Consider the following 20,050-nt stretch of genomic DNA (forward strand, 5'->3'; position numbering starts at 1 on the left):
ATGTTACATTATAATGCATAACTCTGTTGTATATAAGTGATCTCGCGTCATTCTGAAACCAACCTTCATTCTAATGAATTGTAATATTCATAATGACAAGAGCTTCTACATTAAAGTGTCAATAAAAGTAATTTTAATAGAAATCGTGTTTTTTATGATCATAGTGACAAAATGTAATTGCAAAAATGTATAAGTATTCAATGCTTCTTATGATTTCCTAGTATTGTAAAAGCGTTGACCGTGTTCACATTTTGAGAATAAAGCGTTCCGCGCTTCGTACACAATGTACTTCGGATAACGCTTTCACACCCCAATGAATTACAAAAAGAAACATTCAATTCTTATTTGAAAAAAAAATGAAAGAAGCATTTAGCGAGACCAAAACCTTTAAAAATATCTTTTTCTAGGTAATTATTATCTAATTGTGTACAGATCATATACTCAAAAATCCATTCAAATTAGCATCATTAAGGCAAAATCTTTGAAAAAATTAAGAAATGCAGACGCTATATATGGTGATAATAATTTTCATGGGTAGATGTTAAAAGAGTGTTATCGAGGGGAGAATTGTTTTCCTACACGTATGTATAACATACGTTATACAAAATGTTCAAAAAATAACTTTGCTAAAAAATATTGAACAATTTATAACAAATGTTTTTAATATTTATCCAATGTAAATCAAAACCTTTTAACTAAAACCCGATTGTTCACCGAACAATAAAAAAAAAAAACAGTTCACCAGCTGTGGCGGGGTTAAACATATATTCCAGACGCAATCATTCCCCTTACTTGGAAATGTGGTAAAACAACACAATACAACAACAAATTACACACACATTCTATTTTTTTATATATACTGCACACAAAGACAACCAATGAAATAATTTACAGGCTCATGAACAAGATTAACCATGTCATTTTGTGTTCTTCAAATTAATTAAATTATACTATGATTTTTACTATGGAATGTACAACAGAAGAAAAAAAATGCCACTAACAGGTGGTTCTTATGAATAAAGGTGAAATAAAAACTACATTACGAGTAGGAAAACATTTTGTTTTTAAATGAGTCACATTTTGAATTGTGTGAAAAGTTTCGACTTTGATTTAACGAGTATATGCTCTTAACGATTGTTTCATTTTCGGCATAAATGGTGAGCATGTTTCACACAATATGTTACATCATGTATTGACTCCGGACAATGATTATTTTAAATAGTAGACCAAAAGAAAGACACTCCAGATAAAAAAGCCTTACATTAAAGAATGATAAATTGAGAGAAATTTGAGGAATATTGTCTTCATTTCAGTTGCGTTTAAAAATGGATAGACTAGTGCAAGACTACTGACCATTGAAACACATATATGTAGCACTATCAGTGAAAAGGTAATCGTAGTTATAGTAAAAGCTTTGACAAATACTTTAAGGTGGTACCCAACACTTTCACTAAAATAATTTGGCTCGTTTAATTTTTATAAATCTTTGACCCTTTGACAAAAATATAAAAATTTCAAAAATTTTGAACCAACCGTTTTATCAGAAAAAAAACACTGGTTATATAGCAGTTTGACAAACACTTATTTTGAAAGAAGCTTAATATTCCCTTGAAACACAACGTATTTAAAACGTTTAGAGATTTTTCACATTTATCTCCCTGTAGTGTTAGGTACCCCCTTAAAATATGCAAAAAAAACTTTGCAATTTTCAAAATTCAAAAACTACTGTTTGAAAGAATTTTTTGACTATAACTGTATCCTTCCAACTCCATAAAATCAATCCAGGTATATTGTTTTGAAACAAATTTTTGCAACTCGACACAGTGCTTTTTGAACTTTATATCTAAATCATATGCATGATACTACTGTGAAAAAGTTTGTATAAATATTCATACATATTAGAGTATAATAAGCCAAGCGAAAAAACTTACCTCTAAAATATCATGAACGTAGGTACTAATATGTAGTTGAAATGACCAATAATAGTTTTTTTTGTAAGTTCTCAACTCTAAAATATGTATGCAGTTAAAAAACTATATTTAAAGCATGCCATAAATATGATAAATGCAACTCACTTAAACATATGCAAATATGAAGTAAAAAACAGATCTGCAAATTGTAAAAGTACATATATTGAATAACAAATCTTATCAACAACTATACATGTAAACCTCACATCCATTCTGTAAATACAGTTTATGAAGTGTCACAAATTAAATACACCGACTAAAATTACTTTTTAAGGGCATCCGATACAGTTTTTTGATAAAATGTCATTTTTATAATTTTGTAATATGTTGTAGGCCTTGGCGAATTATAAAATAAAACACAAAATAAAACCTAGGTCACCGTGCTTGTTTTCGAGAAAATTGAGGGCGAAAATTGGGGATTTGTGCAATTTTATAAAACAATTAGGCAATGTTATAAAATTTTTGGAGCAGATATTTTTCGTCGTAAATTATTAAGATCGGGTTCAATCTGAAGCTTTGATAAGTGACAAAAAGGAAAAAAAATAAATCATTGCACGAATAACTATACAATTATTCAAGCCCTGCTTGACATTGTGCACCAGATGTTCCAAGTGGTATTTGTTTAAACCTAAAAAAATGGAAATAAACTGTTTCTGAAAATGTCATTTTTATCATTTGTCTGCATAAACTGCATTTTGTCATGCTTTCTCCAAATCTTAAACAAAAATATAGGTAACCGTGCTTGATTCCATGAAAAACGCTTTATCCTAAAAATTGCGTCCCCCTTTGTAACGTCAACGTTAGCACTAAAGTGCATGAAGTCGCTTGCAGACAATATCGACGTTATCTCTGCAAATTACCGGCGACATTTTTCAGATGTATAAATATTGCTTGTAAAGTACTATCTATAAATTGGTTAAAATTGTTTCCGGAAATAAAATCATGTGAATAAAAAATACCTCTCTCTTTTTGTGGTCTAAGTGAGAAACATCTCAAGAAAAGTTATAACGGACTGTTGATAATTTTTACGGCTTTTAAAATTAAAGACTCGGCAATGTAGAACTTGACATACAGGTACATTTGCTGTACACACTCGTATATTAATTCATACCGTATGTTGACCTCTAGATTTGTTTTGTTTTGTTTAGTGGGCTGCTGTTTCATTACAAATATCCCTTAAAATCCTTTTATTCACGTTTTAATCACTGAAAAATCCGTTTTTTGTTGGTACGAATTAAAAGTTTACGTCGTTTGGACAGTAAATCAAATTTAACGCGAATTGCAATTCGAATTAGAATTTACGTTAGGACGTGAAACATTTCGAATGAGAATTAAACTTCGAATTACGTGTGTTCTCAGTATTATCCTGCAAACGGAACTTCTTTTTTGTACATAAATTGCAGCACATACATTCGGCCGTTACTTTTTTCCTTGTCATTTCGTGACTTTTTATAGCTGACTATGCAGTATGGGCTTTTCTCATTGTTGAAGACCGTTTGGTACCCTATAGTTGTTAATTTCTGTGGCATGTTTGTCTCTTTTTGAGAGTTGTCTCATTGGCAATTATAACACGGGGATTGTAAAGGAAGTCATGATAAGTATATCTTGACTCATTTATTATTCTTGCTCAATAGTAAGTTTGTATATCACAACATTTTTTATATGATCCCCAAATTGAAGCTCAATAAAAATTCAAGAACTCAAAAATGAATTAAAGAATCATCACGAAAAAGTATACAGATCTTAAGAATAATTTAACTAAAAAGTATGTGAAGTTTTATGCAGAAATTGACAATATAATAATGATAATTGACATGCATTGTATTAGTAACACCAGAAGGGTTAGTCGTCTTGAGATTGCTCACTTTACATTATTTTGTTGAAGATCTCAAAGAAACAGTTATTCATTTTATTTCTTATGATGTTATTAGACTGTTATCCTGTAAGAATCAAATGCACTAATATTAATGGCGTAGAGGTTAGCATGCGGGAGAAACAGAAATTGGAGCATCAAAATTCCACATTACGTTTCTTATTACGGAAAATTACACGCATAACGTCGCGCCAAGAGTTAACTCCCGTGAAACTGTATCGGATTCCCTTAACAACAGGTAAGTAAAATTACAACATTACAACTAATGAGAAGGAATTGCAATCATTTTGTCAACATATTGTGAATATGAATTTCCTATGTTCTAATTACTTAAAAGCTTTTAAATGGATGCTCTAATAACTTCAGCTGTCTGTTCATATATGATGGTTGATTTTAGAGATTATAATCAAGTTTTGTTTTAAATCGCATTTTGAAAATTTTAACATTAAACAACGATAATACAAATCAGACGTTACATAAATGTTCTGTGTTGTTATATTTTGCCATTCTTATAGTATAAGCATAGTATTAGCATTTTAAAATTTAGCTAGCTCTTATGAATTTCCAGATCCAGCAAATAATTTCAGATGTGAACAATTTGAATGTAAACAACTGATTGAAGTCGCACGCTTAGTTATTCGAAACACCAACGTTATACAACAACAAAAAAACAAAAATTATTTAAAAAAGAAAATTTGGAATGATTGCCAATGAGACAACTGCCCAGAAGAGACCAAAATGACACAGACATTTACAACTATAGGTCACCGTACGGCCTTCAACAATGCCGCATAGTCAGCTATAAAAGGCTCCGATCTGATAATGTAAAAAAATTCAAACGAGAAAACTAACGGCTTTATTTATATAAAAAAATGAAAGAAAAATAAATATGTAACACATCAACAAACGACAACCACTGAATTACAGGCTCTATTATATACTAGTCAAATCATTTGATAATTCCCACATGTGTTATCAAGTTATATGAAATGCCGATTGTTTTCTACGTCATGAACTAAACAATAAGCGATGTAGAAATGCATAATATAATTTGCTATATATATTAATAAATAAAAATATCAAAATACAACTGTATGATACAAAATAGTTTTGCAGTATTAAAAAAACTCGTCAGTGATGCAAGTCGTCTCGTGTTAGACGCACGAAGAGCATTTTTCGAGTTTTGGATCCTCCTTGCTCTTTAATATCACTTATTTGACTCCACACTGAAGAGCTACCTAAAAAAAACATACCAGTATTCAGAATGATCAGTAACTTAAGCGTATTGACCATTATTTTGGAAGAAGGAATATTAACTACATGCAATATAATGAGCTATCTTTGATAAATATGAACATATGGAATTGAGAAGACGTGGTATGATTGTAATTGAGACAACTCCAAACCAGAGATCAAATTACATAGAAATTAACAACTATGGTCACCGTACTGCATAGTCATCTATAAAAGGCCCCGCAATGAATACTAATTTCAAGTTACTTTTGAATGTATTCAGAAATGAAATAAACTTTTAAAAGTAAACATAAGAATTGACAGTCGATAATGTATAAATAAAGGCAACATTAGAATACATCGATTGAGAGAAAAAAAATCCGGGTCACAAACTAAAACCGAGAAAACAACTATAATATAAATGCAAATACTCTAATTTCAGCTTTTTGCAATATAACTATATCACTTGCAACACAAATATTACCGTGGAAGAGAACTCAATCGCGTGTAGTACTCGAGTAAAGCTTGTAATAACCTCTAACTGAGGTTTGAAAATTCCTAAACAACTTATGACATCCGACACCCAGTTTAACAAGTTATTGAGTGCTAAACAGTATAACTTTTGTGTTTTTTACAGATTATTTTTAGACATAGTGTGTACGTTTAATACTTTTTTTCATGTCGTTCGGAGACGATAAAGTGGGTTTGTGCCTTTTAAGCCACCAATAACTAGTTGCTGAATTCGCAAACAATTGCAAAAAAAAAACCATCCCAACAAACTAAAACTATCAACGCTCTCCAAAAAGTGTAGCGTTTTGCCCATTACTTTATAATGATGTACTAACGGTTTACAACCATTGTCCCTATAGATATGTAATGAACCAATAAAGATAGCGATGTCAAAATAATTCATAACAATAAAATCACTTCGACTTTGACTGAAATTACCTGCGCTTTTGCAGTAGAATATTTGGGCAAAGTTTATAAAATGCATTGCTTACTTTTTAAATGTTTATTTACTCTGTCTTAATGCATTGATTAGTTAAATACTGAAACACAAAAGAATATTTGTTTGTAATTTTGATAATTAAGCTCACTTGAAATATTACATAATACACCCTTTGCAATTTACAATTTTAGTCTATACTAGTTCACAGTTTTAGAGATAGCACTATTAGACAGCAACAAAATTTAAAGCTAAATTTTAGAGCTACTATGAAACAAATCAGACGTTACTGGAATTTTTAGTGCGGATATACTTTGCGATTTTTTAGTGTAAGCATTCTAAAACTTATTTAGCTCTTACACATTTTCAGATTACACTCATAAGGAGAAACTCTGTAAATAAAATGATATGTCAGTGTCAATACTGACGATTTAGCCATTATAGGTCATCCCATTTAGAAAAAAACACATTTTCTGAGTTTTTTTGTTGGTTTCTATATACTCTTTTAATCCAGCTTCTTTTCGAGAAAATAGCCACCATTTTTATGAAATCGTATGGCAGATACTTGACATGCTGACTAGTTTTACACTGCAAGTTGTTTTGCCTATTGCAAAGGTTTTTATCATAGAGGCAAACAACTGCTTTGAAATACTTGTTATTCAATATATCCAGTTCAGTGTATCTACCACCTTGACAATATCATATAAATAAGCAGACAAAAAAATGTTTCAATCCACTAAATAATTTCAGAGATAAGCAATTTGAAAGAAAAAAACCGTATTGCAGTCTCAATTGCAGCAATACAAAACACACTTGACTCGATTAGCTAACTTAAGCGTTGTGTTGTTGTTGTCGATTTTTCTTCACTAAAACTAAAGAGGCTGGGACTTATTCGATTTTGAACATGCCTTGGATAACTTTGTGGACTTAATCATTTTGTGACCATTTCACCATAAAAACACAGATACATCATACCCATTCGTTCGAATTACCATGGCTGAGTCATTTATTTACTTACATGGGTAACAGTAAGGCTTCATATGATGAAGATTCATAACTTTCGTTGCTAATGGAAAACTATGATTTCATGTTATAGATTGAACTTACCATGACTAGGGTGACTTCAACCTTCACTTCATGTTAAAATCATGTAATTGAAAATCTGTTTCCATCTGCATAAACCCGTGTGCATCATTTGCTGTATTACTCAAACTTTCCGTTTGGTAATTGTTATCATTTAAATGAATCGGTGAAAGCATCAATTTATTTCCCTGTAAAACATCAACATATACAGAAAATCACTGATTCGTAGTGCTTTAAATATACTAACTAATACATGCATACATATCATTATCTTACCTGCTTAAGGCTACTATAAATATCACTGGATAAAAGTTTCTAGGGATAAACCGCGTATATATTAAAATGGGGTTTGTAGGCGGGGCGTGGTTAAACACCCGATAAGTAGTTGTGTTACGTCCTTTCATAAAAAAAAACACAACAACAACACGGTGTTTAGAAAAGGTCTCATAAAAATTGATTCTGAACAATTGAAAAAGAGGGACGAAAGATACCAAAGGGACAGTCAAACTTATAAATCGAAAAAAAAACTTCCAACGCCTGGCATAAAATGAAAGAAGACAAACAGACAAACAGACAAACAATAGAACACATGACACAACATAGAAAACTAAAGAATCAGCAACACGAACCCAACCAAAACTAAGGGTGGTCTGAGGTGCTCCGGAATGGTAAGCAGATCCTCCTCCACATGTGGAACCCGTCGTGTTGCTTAAGTTATAACAAATCAGGTAAATAGTCTAATTCGATAGGTAACATTCATGAAAGAGAAGGGAATTATAGTTACGACGTAGGGAACATATCCGATACCATTTTTGAAACGGTTATATATAGTCCATAACGGTCAACCAACTCGTGATGACGTCCGTAAAATTTACGAAGGGATCATTTCAACATTACCATTTGGAACTCTTGGTTTAATAGCTTCCTTGTGAGCAGTAACCCTCTATTAAGAAAATCATGATTGGAAATGCAAGCACGGGAATATCGTATCAATTAGCAGATAAATACAGAAACCCCATTAACATCCAAATAGCTGTTGTTTTTTTTGCATTTGTGGTTGTATAATCTAATGACAGTATGTTCTTTGTAATGAAGACTTTGATTGGCCACTAGTCTAAATGACACATGAAAGTAAGATAGTCTGTAATTTAAATGCAAGCTCATTCTGTATGGAGTTTACCAACCTCATATGGTTCCAATAAGGGCACTACCACGATATGAAACTAATAATATGAGTTGTGTTTAAAGTTTTTTCAATTTTCAGGTTTAACAATTACACAATTTGAAAAAGTTTGTCTCATTATTTTGGATTCAAACAAGTTCTCAATATTGTCTACAATTTTATAGTTACTAATTGAACGAAATTAATATCTTAAAAGGAAAGCAACAAACACCCGTGTGTTCAGTTTCTTTGGTAAGAGTCGTCAATGATGAGTTATTAACTTATGTGAACTAAAACTAACTTTAAAACGACAATATCATGGTAACCTTACTATTGATGTTTATGTTAAAATTAGGAACAAATACAAAGACAATGCATATAATTAAATGCTGAACCATACTTATTTAAAAAGAGTCAGTCCTATCTGGAATATGAGACATTATGACATTAGTATGAGTGACAGAGAGACATCTAAAAAAATGATTGTATTTCCCCAAAGATGTAAAAAAATTATTTCAGCAAGTGCTTTCTGTGATGTATTTATAATGATATAAATCGTAAGTAAATAATTATCTACCTGTCAATCATGTGAGCTTGTAAGACCCATAGTATATAAACCAAAGCACCAATCTACTATTTAAGAACAAGAAAGGATGCATAAAGTATACCTCATTCTCGAATGCTGTCATTCTGGTAGTCCCATTAGACATATTCTCCCTATTTTGTTGAAACCTTCTCCTCAACAAAACACCTAAGACCACACCAGTAGCAACAAATACTATAACACCACCTGTTATAACGAGGTTCTTCATCAGTTCAGCTCTAAAATGATAAAAAAAATGGTTAACATATACTCAGTATTCATTTGTTTCATTGATCATGTTATACTGAATATACAATATAAAATCATAACATATACTCAGTATTCATTTGTTTCATTAATCATGTTATACTGAATATACAATATAAAATCATAACATATACTCAGTATTCATTTGTTTCATTAATCATGTTATACTGAATATACAATATAAAATCATAACATATACTCAGTATTCATTTGTTTCATTAATCATGTTATACTGAATATACAATATACTGAACCACAATCAAAAGCATGTGGTATACAATTAACCAAGCAAGTGAAAATGTAGCTTGGTCCTAATAAGCTTACAAAGGTATATCCAAAGCTGTTTGTGTTCAGTTAGAAAGAATAAATTATTGTGTTTAAGTTTGATGGACGGACGAATGTAACCTTGATAAACGGAAATTTAAGCAAAAATTATGAAAACAAAGAACTGTAAGGAAAATATGTTGTCACATGAAATTTCAACAATTTTACAAGATGCAGTGCAGAATGAGTTTAAAACAATGAATTATCCAACACATATGATCAAAGATTATCAAAGATTGACCACCAGCACAATATTCCGATCAACAAACCCAAACCAATTGATACAAGTCATGCAGATACAGCAGACTTAAAAGAATTTTCTTATGTTTGAACCTACCTATTCATATTCACAATAAGTAGTATTAAAACAGGTACGTAAAAGGATTACAATGCAAATCATAGCAAGAGACCTAAACAAAAACCAGTTTCAAACTCTGAACTATAAAAGAAATGCGTGCTCCCCCTTTCCCAACAAAAATAGAGAAATATTGACTGTAATATTTGTATAACATGTAATAATTCTAGCTATCATACGAAAATATATAAATCCCACAAACAGCTATGGCAGTTACACTTGATTGATAATTTCAAGTAGTTTGTATATTGCTCTGTTTGTATTTAGCAAACCACATTATTGTGGACATGTAAGTCTGTGAAAGTGATCATAAAATAATCTGCAACAGTTGAACGACAAGGTATGTATTTTTTTAAATAGTGTCCAGGTATCAACTGCTGGTCTTTTGAAATGTAACTAGGAGAATACTGAACAATCAGAACTACACTTTAATTACCGATAACCAGACCATATATCTTAAAAGGAAGAACTTGCATGATTTCTAACGAGACAAGTCTCCACAAGAGACCAAATGACACAGAAGTTCAAAACAACCTATTTAATCTATGTTTCTGATATTATTCGGTCATTATTTAAAAAAATATTCTATGTTAAATAAACACATTGTGTGCAAATAAATACATACTCTGCTTTGTCTGCCTTGAATCTAGTCTGGACCTTTGGGTGAGAAGCACTCGCACATACAATTAAACCTTCATCATTAAAATCATCTGATTCCACATGGTATTTTTTTGCATCTGGACATGTTTTTGTACAATTAAACTAAAAAAATAACCGTTTTGATTTCTTGAATCAGAGAGTTTACATAGTAATTTGAAGACAAAAAAACATTTTTACTAAATAAAGTGTTATTCGTGGTCAAATTATGAATTCTGATTTTTATGTCTTCGTGACATTGTGTTGAATACACTTACAGTTGGTGATTAGAATAGTTACCCACGAGACTTGTGTCATATCTACCTATTATTTTTTTCTTATCATCTTTATCAAGACAATATTTTGGATCTTTTTTTTTCATGTTGAGATAATGGTTTCTTATGAAAAAGTACATATTCAAGTGTTTTGTAGATATACTCAGTTTTTTTTAGTTGTGTAAGTGACGTGTTTACTTTATACTTATTGTACATGTTGTATGTTCTTACAGTTTGTGATACTGTGAGTTTTCAATACGCATGTGTTACCTGTTATATAATATGTGTATGAGTGCTCATGCGACCTGTTTCACCTGTGTCTTCTGTGTATGATTGTCAAAGTGTCGTTTGTCACCTCAAATACCTGTGTGTGATTGTCTATTTGACCCATATCACTTTTGATTACTATAGTACCCAATTTGACCTACATAACTTTGAATTTATAAAAATGATAAATATATATACATATTGTAATCTTGTCGACTTTACTTACTCTGTGTGGTTTATCAGTGTCATCCCAGTACACTTTAAAGCTTAAACACGCTTTACAGTCAGAAGCTGAAGGTCCAAAACAGCTGCCTCGGCACTGTTCATGGCATTGCTGACACATCTGGTTTGAGGCTGGATAGAATAGTGGATAACAATTGTCTACACAGTAGCCAAACTGCTTTACAAATCTACATGTAATGCAGTAGGCTGACCCAGCGCCAGTACAGTCATTACACACTTCATGACACCTTTTGCATACCTGAAATAAATCAAAAAAGAATGCCTTACCTGCTCCTTTGATTATGTTTGTCTTCTATATTGAAAGCACATAATAAAGATGAGCATATTAAAATTCATTTGATATTTTAAAGACATGTTCAAACAATAAACCAGTATTTTTTCCTCAACGTGCAGGATTTTAACAAAATGAAGTACTTTACAGCCAGTTTTTAAAGCTATGTTTCCCAATTAAAACTAACGAATGTAGGCATCATTTTTGAAATTCGATCCAAATTGGTTATCTTTTAAGAACGTTTTTGTTTTATACACAATATCAACTTACAAGTTAACTGTGTTAAACTGAAAAAAAATGTTCTGCAGTTTGCTAAGATTGACTTCGACTTAGCACAATATCATGGTTATATAATGGCTATGATAATTGTTATCTGACATCTCTCACAAAGTACAGCAGCAGACACTTATAACATATTTTTAATCACTTATCAGAGTAACGTGTTCTTGCTTTACATGCTTTAGAAACGGTGAGTATACTGGTATACTGCATATTTTGTTGTATTTTTGTTTTTGTGTTATTGCATATTTCAAAGTTTTTTTATTTCTCGCTTTAGCTTTTTCTGTCCAGGTTTTGTTTTTACATGTATGCACATGCTTCAATCTAATGATCTTTATCAAAATTATAAAAGACCGAGATAGATGATGAAGTAGTAGTAACCACATTTGATGCCCTTCTCTGCTTCCCCTGGGCAGTGGTAAAATGCCAGAATTCAATGTGTTTTTGTCTTAATTGGTATATTTCAAGCAATGCTTAATTTTATGGTATTTCCTGAGGTTTGTCGTTACATTGCCGTTGCTCATTGATATATACCCCACGCATCTGTGTGATCATGTACAAAGATAAATATTGTTGTTACTAGTCAGTCTTCGCCAACATTATTCTATTTACAGAACAATGATTTCACTTTCAGTTTACACATGCCTTTTATTGAAAGATCTGTTACTTTTCTATTTTATGGATTGCTATATCACAATTGACAATTTGTGAGATAAGAAATTATTATTTTTTTTCCTAATTTTGTTGTGTTTACATCATGACATCTTATCTAAGTTTCAAAAAAATCTAAACGTTTTACAACCCACCATTTTTCCAGTTAAAGGATCATTTATACGAGACACAGTATGTCGATAGAACCCTACTGGACAAGATTCTTCATTTGGATCCATACAAGTGATTTTAGATTCTCCATAGCGAACTCCTTCTATACCAATTTTACAACTTTTACACCCATCATCCGTTACAGTATCAGAGGGACCAGAACAACTAAAATATAAATCAAGAATGCAAAACTGATTTTGAAAATCTGCACAAAATTGATACGATGCAACAAGAATATACAAGTTTTTAATATTTAAGAAACATAAAATTGAGAATGGAAATGGGGAATGTGTCCAAGAGACAACAACCCGACCATAGAAAAAACAACAGCAGAAGGTCACCAGCAGGTCTTCAATGTAGCGAGAAATTCCCGCAGCCGGAATATATTCATATATACCGATACATTCAAAATAATATGATATTAATATTAGCTGTTCATGATATCTAAGAAACCTTAATATGCATAATGTAAGATAAACAAGAATATGTCCCATTACACGGATGCCCCACTAGCACAATAATTTTCTATGTTCAGTGGACCGTGAAATTGGGGTAAAAACTCTAATTTAAAATTAAATTAAAAAGATCATATAACAAGGAACATGTTTATTAAGTTTCAATTTTATTGGACTTCAATGTTATCAAAAACTACCTTGACCAAAAACTTTAACCTGAAACTTGCACTATCATTTTCTATGTTCTGTGGACCATGAAATTAGGGTCAAACGTCTTATTTGGTATGAACTTTAGAAAGATCATATCATAAGGAACATGTGTACTAAGTTTTAAATTTCAACTTCATCAAACATTACCTTGACCAAAAACTTTAACATGAAGCGGGACGAACGAACAAACAGATGGACGAACGGACGTACAGACCACGAAACATAATGCCCCTCTTCTATCGCAAGTTGGGCATAAAAATCAATCAACAATTGTAAACAATTTAATTGGTTGACTTCAAACATACCCATCATCACAGAAGTCGTGACATTTCTGACATATTCTATCGTGGTCTGGATAAAACATTTCCGGACATTCTTTCAAACATTTTGTTATCATGTTGCCATCTTTTTTTGTTCCCGTCACAGCATTATGTTTACACTTATGACAATTCTCTGGTCCCTGTAAACAAACGTAGCAGCTAATCTAAATGGAATTACCTTTATGAGAAAAACAAGACGAAGAAATACTGGTTAATGTTCAATTTTTAATAAAAAATAAAGTGGGATTTTTAAAACATTTTTTTTTCGGCAAGACAAAACTATGCTAAATGCATGAATGTATAGTTGTAATAACAAGAAAGGAAAAAGTATATTGACAATGTGTAGGCAAGAGATAGAATGCAGAACACACATCATTTTGTGCACATAGGAAACAATCCAAACAGGAAAACCAACGACAAACACCTATGAACAACATCTTCATACGACTACCACTGAACAACAGGTTCTTTAGTAGGACATGTGCAAACAAAAACAGCAGGTTTAAACGTTTACGCATGATTGACAACATGTAAATTAAGAATGTGAATCCGACAGAAGATCGGAACAAGTAAAGATTAGGTTTTCCTCTTCAGAACCCCTTATAACACACACATTTTGTCTTTAAAACAAAAAGAATTGAATGACAAAACTAGCAGTTTGGCTTAAATAGTGAAAACACTTAAAACAATGTTCTAATCTCAATGTAACAGGATACAATTTCAGTTAAACCCCAACGTGATAGACAATATTTAAGGGACCGTTGTATATATTAAAAAGTAACATGTCAACTAGAGTTATGAACCTTCTTGACGAATTTAATAATTAACAAGTAAAAAGCTGTCAGTGTCATTTGATGTTCCCAACATGCATATTTATCGATAGAAAGTACTCCTGTTATTTCAAATGTTCTATTATTTGTCCTGAATAAGCTTGTCTTACAATTTAGAAAGGGATACCACCTAAAAACATATCTAAGATAAGGTATAGTAACAGTAATCATAACCTTTTACCTGTTGACGTAACAATTGGTAGACTTTTTCTTCTGTTCCTAAACTAGTATCTTACATCTGTTTAAGTTGTATACAATCAACCAAACGAAAAAAGCAATTAAACCAGTATAAAATTTTTTTTCAAATACTAGTGATCTTGACTTTTGACTTAAGGACCCAAAAATCAACGGGCTACTTTCCTTGTTCTATTTTTTTCTGTACAAGTGTAATTTCTATCAATCAAGGTAAACACAACATGTTGAAGTGGGCAGATAAAAAGAGACTGTTGGCGAATATTGTTATTAAATTGAAATTTTAACAGCTTTACTATATACAACTAGTATGTTTGTTAAATATTTTAAAGCTGCTGCACCCATCTTATATTAAACACCGTTCAGACATATGATTTAGCCCAAGAAAAGTCAAGAGATAATGGAAAGAAGCAAACGCAATTAAAACTCTGCTGTCCCGTCCAGTTTCAACTTAGTCTTAGGCCGTGTTCACATTGATCTAAACTCGGTGATGCGTTAGTGTAAACTAATCACAATTACGTTCCCATTGATAAAACGCAATGTTTACATAGAGGTTAAATCATGTTTTGTCTACATGCAGTCGATAGCGAATGTAGGCTAAAATGAACACATAACTAGACTTTTAGAACATGAAATTTTAACACGTATATTTCAAGAAGAATCGTTTTTTGAATTAAATTGATATCCATAACAATCATTGATACATAATTAGTGTGTAAACTTGATATATTGCTTTGTTATATAAAAAAAAACCTTTACGCAGATTTATTAGCCCTTTATCAAGACTCAAAGCATTATCATTGCAAAACATATACATAATTCATTTGAAAATGTCTTCCCAAATCGACTGGATGTACATTGAAATATTTGCCACTGGTCTTTTTTCAATTAACGATCACTCATAAATGCATTACTAAAAAGAGTGTGCGGTAAATGGTGTTGTTTGGCTACTATCTCAAATCCAGTAATCTGCACTTAGAAATATAAAAAAACGTCATTTTGCAATGTACAGAAAAGATAGAAATGCTTTTCTCTCTTTTTTCTTCGTCTGTAAGCACGCAGCTGAAGCCTACGTTTTTTCTTGCGCAATCATAACATATTTTTTGTTGCCAAATTGGGGATCAGAATATTGTTTAAGAAAAGAACCATACCCCCCCTCTTTTTGAAGTCAAATCGTCGTTCCTTGACTGTTTTCAAAGAAATATGAATTCGAATGTATGTAATGGGCATTGAAATGACATATTGTTTAAAAGTGTAAAAAAATCTCATGTGCAGGTAATAAAACCAGGTGGACTGATGTGAACAAATTTAAATTTGAAACCTGTGTACATTATATTAAACTTATTGGAAACATGTTTACTGTACATGGCGTTTGATGAGAACACGGCATAATACATGTTTTATGTTCTGGCTTGTTTATAATGTAAGCAACGTCAAATGGTTTTATTAGGTCCTTACATATATGAACTCATTGCATTAACTGGTATATCAAGGTTAGTGAGGATTTTTTAAGGATTATCGCTTCTCTTTGTGTTTAAAATTTTGACAGTACTCAGGTTTTTATACATATATTGCCATTTTAACATTTTGTCTATCATTATATATAGTTTAAATAGCCATGTTTCGAAACATTTAAAAATATTTGTTATCATTGTAGGCTTGGAAAGAAAAAGTTGCCAAAGTTAATTGTATGAAAAATCTAGATTGACTAATTTCCTGCACAAATTTCAAAAGTTTATATATATATCGAAAACGACGACCACACGGCCCCCTATTTTGTTTCTGCTTTTTTTCATATTTATATACTATCAGTCTAACAGTCTAGATCAAAAGTTTTTTTTTTTCTTTTGAAACAGAGTAGTGAAAATCTGTAATACAATCAAAATAGTATGCCATACACTTCTTACAATATTAAAACAAAGCAAGTTGTTTGGCTTCGTGTGTGCTTGAACGCATAAATAAGACAAAATCAACAATCACAAAACTTACAAGGCCGGAGCATGTGGACTCACATTCCTCATCACATACTTTACACAAATGTCCTACTTCATACAACCCTGGTAGTTGTATACAATCATTGATACAGATATTGCTACTATTGTCTATCTTGAACTTCCTGCACTGTAAACAATTAGATGATCCCTTGAACCAACATCCATCATCTGAACAGCTCTGGTCACATACTTCACCTTCATCTCCTTATATAGAAATAAAAGTACTTTATTTTTGCAAAATATTCAGGTTCAACCCACCATTTGTTTTCCTGTACCAAGTCAGGAAAATGGCCATCGTTTTATTATAGTCTCTGCGTGTGTTACATTGTAATGTTGTGTTTCTGTTGTGTCGTAGGTCTCCTCTTACATTTGATGTGTTTCCCTCTCAATCGATTTATGAATTTCGAACAGTGGTATACTACTGTTGCCTTTAATTAATACATTTGGACGTGTCAAGAACCTTACATAACAAAAAAACGCATCTGTGAATGCAAAATCAAAACACAACGAACTTAGTCTAGTTCGACAACTGCATTACAGTCGATTACATTGAGTGTGTAGGTAAATTGTATTATCTGTGGTTAGCTTGCTTGCTAGCTAAACTGTGAATTCATTATAAGGTAAGGCATACTAGCCTAAATTCGAACTAGTTTAGTCCTACAGGCGGATATATTTGTTATCTGCGGGGCTAGTCTATTCTGAAAGGAGGGTAGTTTACCTGACCTAATAAGGATTTTACGGTTCAAGCAAACCAACAAAAGATATTACCTCTAGCTACACACTCTATGCAATCGGCTGTAATTGAAATCAGGTGTATGTGAATGACTTTGAATAATTACATTACCTTAAAAAGACACCTGGTAGCTTTATATATGATTTTAAGATAAACAATTAACAAATGGATAATCAACAAGTACAAAGTTTTTCCTCATCCGATATAAGTTCCATAAAATTAAATGTAGTTTGAGATTATTGAAAGTGAAATATAACTCCATTCACAGTTCCTAACGTCTAACAAATAAAATGCCAAAAAAAAAAACAACTCTAGATAAATTTTAAACGGAAATTCCCTGAAATACATCAAACAAAAAATGGAAAACAACGGTCTTATTCTAATTAAACTTCGTGTTATAGCTATAAAATTATTTATCTACTCAAGAGTTTATGAAAAAAAAACTATAACAATATTAAAGATCGAACTTCACAATGTTTTTGAAAAAACGATGTTTACTTAATCATCAATAAAATGCATAATTATGTAGCAAATGAACATAACTAAATTATATGAATGTGTTTGTAGATAGATGTTTTTGTGTTCTGTTAAATTGTCCTTTTGAAATTGTTATACGATGATGACTGATGTACCCATATTCTGACTATCTTATTTACTGTTTCTGTTTAGTTAACGCATCAATGTAAATATAACGGAAATTGATGAGACTGTCATCAAAATGAGAGTGTTAGCGCTATAAAACCAGGTTTAATCCACAATTTTCTACATTGAAAATGCCTATACCAAGTCAGGAATATGACAGTTCTTGTCCATTCGTTTTTGATGCGTTTTGTTATTTGATTTTTCGATGTAATTATGTACTTTCCGAATTGATTTTTCTCTAAGTTCAGTATTTTTGTGATTTTACTTTTTTCATAAACATCCTGATTACCCTACAACACAAATGACTTTTAAATTATAGCTGAACTTACTACATAATTCTGCCTTCTTATTTTTCATTTTTCTGACCGTCTGTATATTTTTATGAACAAACATTGATGTAAAGTTGATATCAGAAATGTAACATAAATGGTGATTAAATGCTATAGTAACATGGCCATTTTGTATTTGCCTTAAAGATATTAAGTCCAAATTCCTGAGTGGCGTAAACATAATATTTAAGGAACTTTGTGTTCTGAAAAAAAGGAAAGAATACAAAATATTATATTATTTTTGTCTCTTAAAATAAGACTAATGTCACATCTGCGGTGTGCCATGAATGTGCGAAAGTAAGAAAGTGAGTCGTGTTCTTAATTGATGTATATATATGTATATATAATATTTGAAATAAATCTGAATATTTTTACTTGATTTAAATTTGTAATATAATTCATACTACATAAAACATAAAATAGTGCAGAATTCAAATGAAGTACAATTATTTGCTATTTTTGATCTCATAAAACGGTAATAGTATTCAATATTCATTATACATAAAAAATCTCAAATAAACTATACCACATCGAAATGCACCAAACACGGCCACGACCACTCTGTGTAGTATTTGTTTTGTATCCATCAGATGAGTTAAGCCTTTTTCAACTTTTTTTTTATTTCGTTCTTATGTTGTACTGTTACACCACTGTCCCAGGTTAGGGGGAGGTTTGGGTTCCTGCTAAATTGTTTAACACCACCTCATTCTGTATATATGTGCCTATCCCAAGTCAGGAGCCTGTAATTCAGTGATTATCGTTTGTTTATGTGTTACATATTTGTTTGACGTTCATTTTTTGTACATATATTAAGCCGTTAGTTTTTTTGTTTGAATTGTTTTACATTGCCATTTGGGGCCTTTAGTAGCTGACTATGCAGTGTGGGCTTTGTTCAGTGTTGAAGACCGTACGGTGATTTATAGTTGTTAATTTCTCAGTCATGTAGTCACTTGTGGAGAGTTGTCTCATTGGTAAGCATACCACATCTTCTTTTTTATAAGACAATTCGCAATGTTGTCGTATTTGAAAAGAAGAAAAGTAAAATTAAAAACTTACGCATCAACCTCTCTTCCATGAATAACCTCCAGGTTTGAAAGAAAAGATAAGTTTCTGAAGTTTGTGTGGTTTGACTGTATCATTATATACCCTGTAACTTCCTTGATGCTCTTAAGAACTTGTAAATCGCCAACTGTAACTCCTGGTGTCTTATACTGGGTATCTCTGTAATACAGAGAATGGGACCATTTTTAAAGGGGGTGTCTTTTAGCAATGTTTTTTTTTATCTGATTTCATCTAAAATTACTCGAATATCATTATTCGGGAAGATTTTGAAAAAAAATGACAGTTATCGTGTGGTGAATACATATAGATAACAGTCTCAAACTACTGTGAACATGGTAACTATAAGTTTTGATAATGCTTTTTTTACATTATTAAAAAGACGAGAATTGTTATTTGATTATTAAACCTGCTTTTTACAAGACCGACACCTGAACATGATATGTTATTATTTATTTGCATTAATGCAGAAGAGAATGAGACCAAAGGACGTCATGACCATCTATCTGGACGTAGTAGACGGAGGTCGAGCACATCAGATGATCAAGTTAATCCTAGATGTTGAGAGCGTAGCTAAGAAGGAAGCCGATATCAATTGCAATAGTTCAACCGTTGTGTTGACTAATCGATAATCACCAATTAAGAACCTTTTGCATTCCATTCAATCATAATATTGAATACCCACAGAGGTGATACA

The 20,050-nt window shown here is 31.5% G+C and overlaps 1 protein-coding gene across 1 annotated transcript in view; it reads right to left on the bottom strand.

Moving 5' to 3' along the window:
* Positions 1 to 5,016: 5,016 nt before the first annotated feature.
* Positions 5,017 to 20,050, bottom strand: part of LOC143058088 (epidermal growth factor receptor-like) — a 31,547-nt gene continuing 16,513 nt past the window's right edge. Inside the window, exons 10-19 of the mRNA XM_076231553.1 lie at positions 19,351 to 19,515; positions 18,295 to 18,497; positions 16,586 to 16,794; positions 13,560 to 13,714; positions 12,574 to 12,754; positions 11,201 to 11,455; positions 10,422 to 10,558; positions 8,936 to 9,089; positions 7,130 to 7,293; positions 5,017 to 5,081 (exon numbers count right to left, since the gene is read on the bottom strand). Coding sequence (XP_076087668.1) covers positions 7,153 to 7,293; positions 8,936 to 9,089; positions 10,422 to 10,558; positions 11,201 to 11,455; positions 12,574 to 12,754; positions 13,560 to 13,714; positions 16,586 to 16,794; positions 18,295 to 18,497; positions 19,351 to 19,515 — 1,600 coding nt within the window. The 3' untranslated portion in view covers positions 5,017 to 5,081; positions 7,130 to 7,152. The remainder of the gene's footprint in view (positions 5,082 to 7,129; positions 7,294 to 8,935; positions 9,090 to 10,421; positions 10,559 to 11,200; positions 11,456 to 12,573; positions 12,755 to 13,559; positions 13,715 to 16,585; positions 16,795 to 18,294; positions 18,498 to 19,350; positions 19,516 to 20,050) is intronic.

The sequence above is a fragment of the Mytilus galloprovincialis genome, chromosome 14 (assembly GCF_965363235.1).
Source record: "Mytilus galloprovincialis chromosome 14, xbMytGall1.hap1.1, whole genome shotgun sequence".
Lineage (NCBI taxonomy): Eukaryota > Metazoa > Mollusca > Bivalvia > Mytilida > Mytilidae > Mytilus > Mytilus galloprovincialis.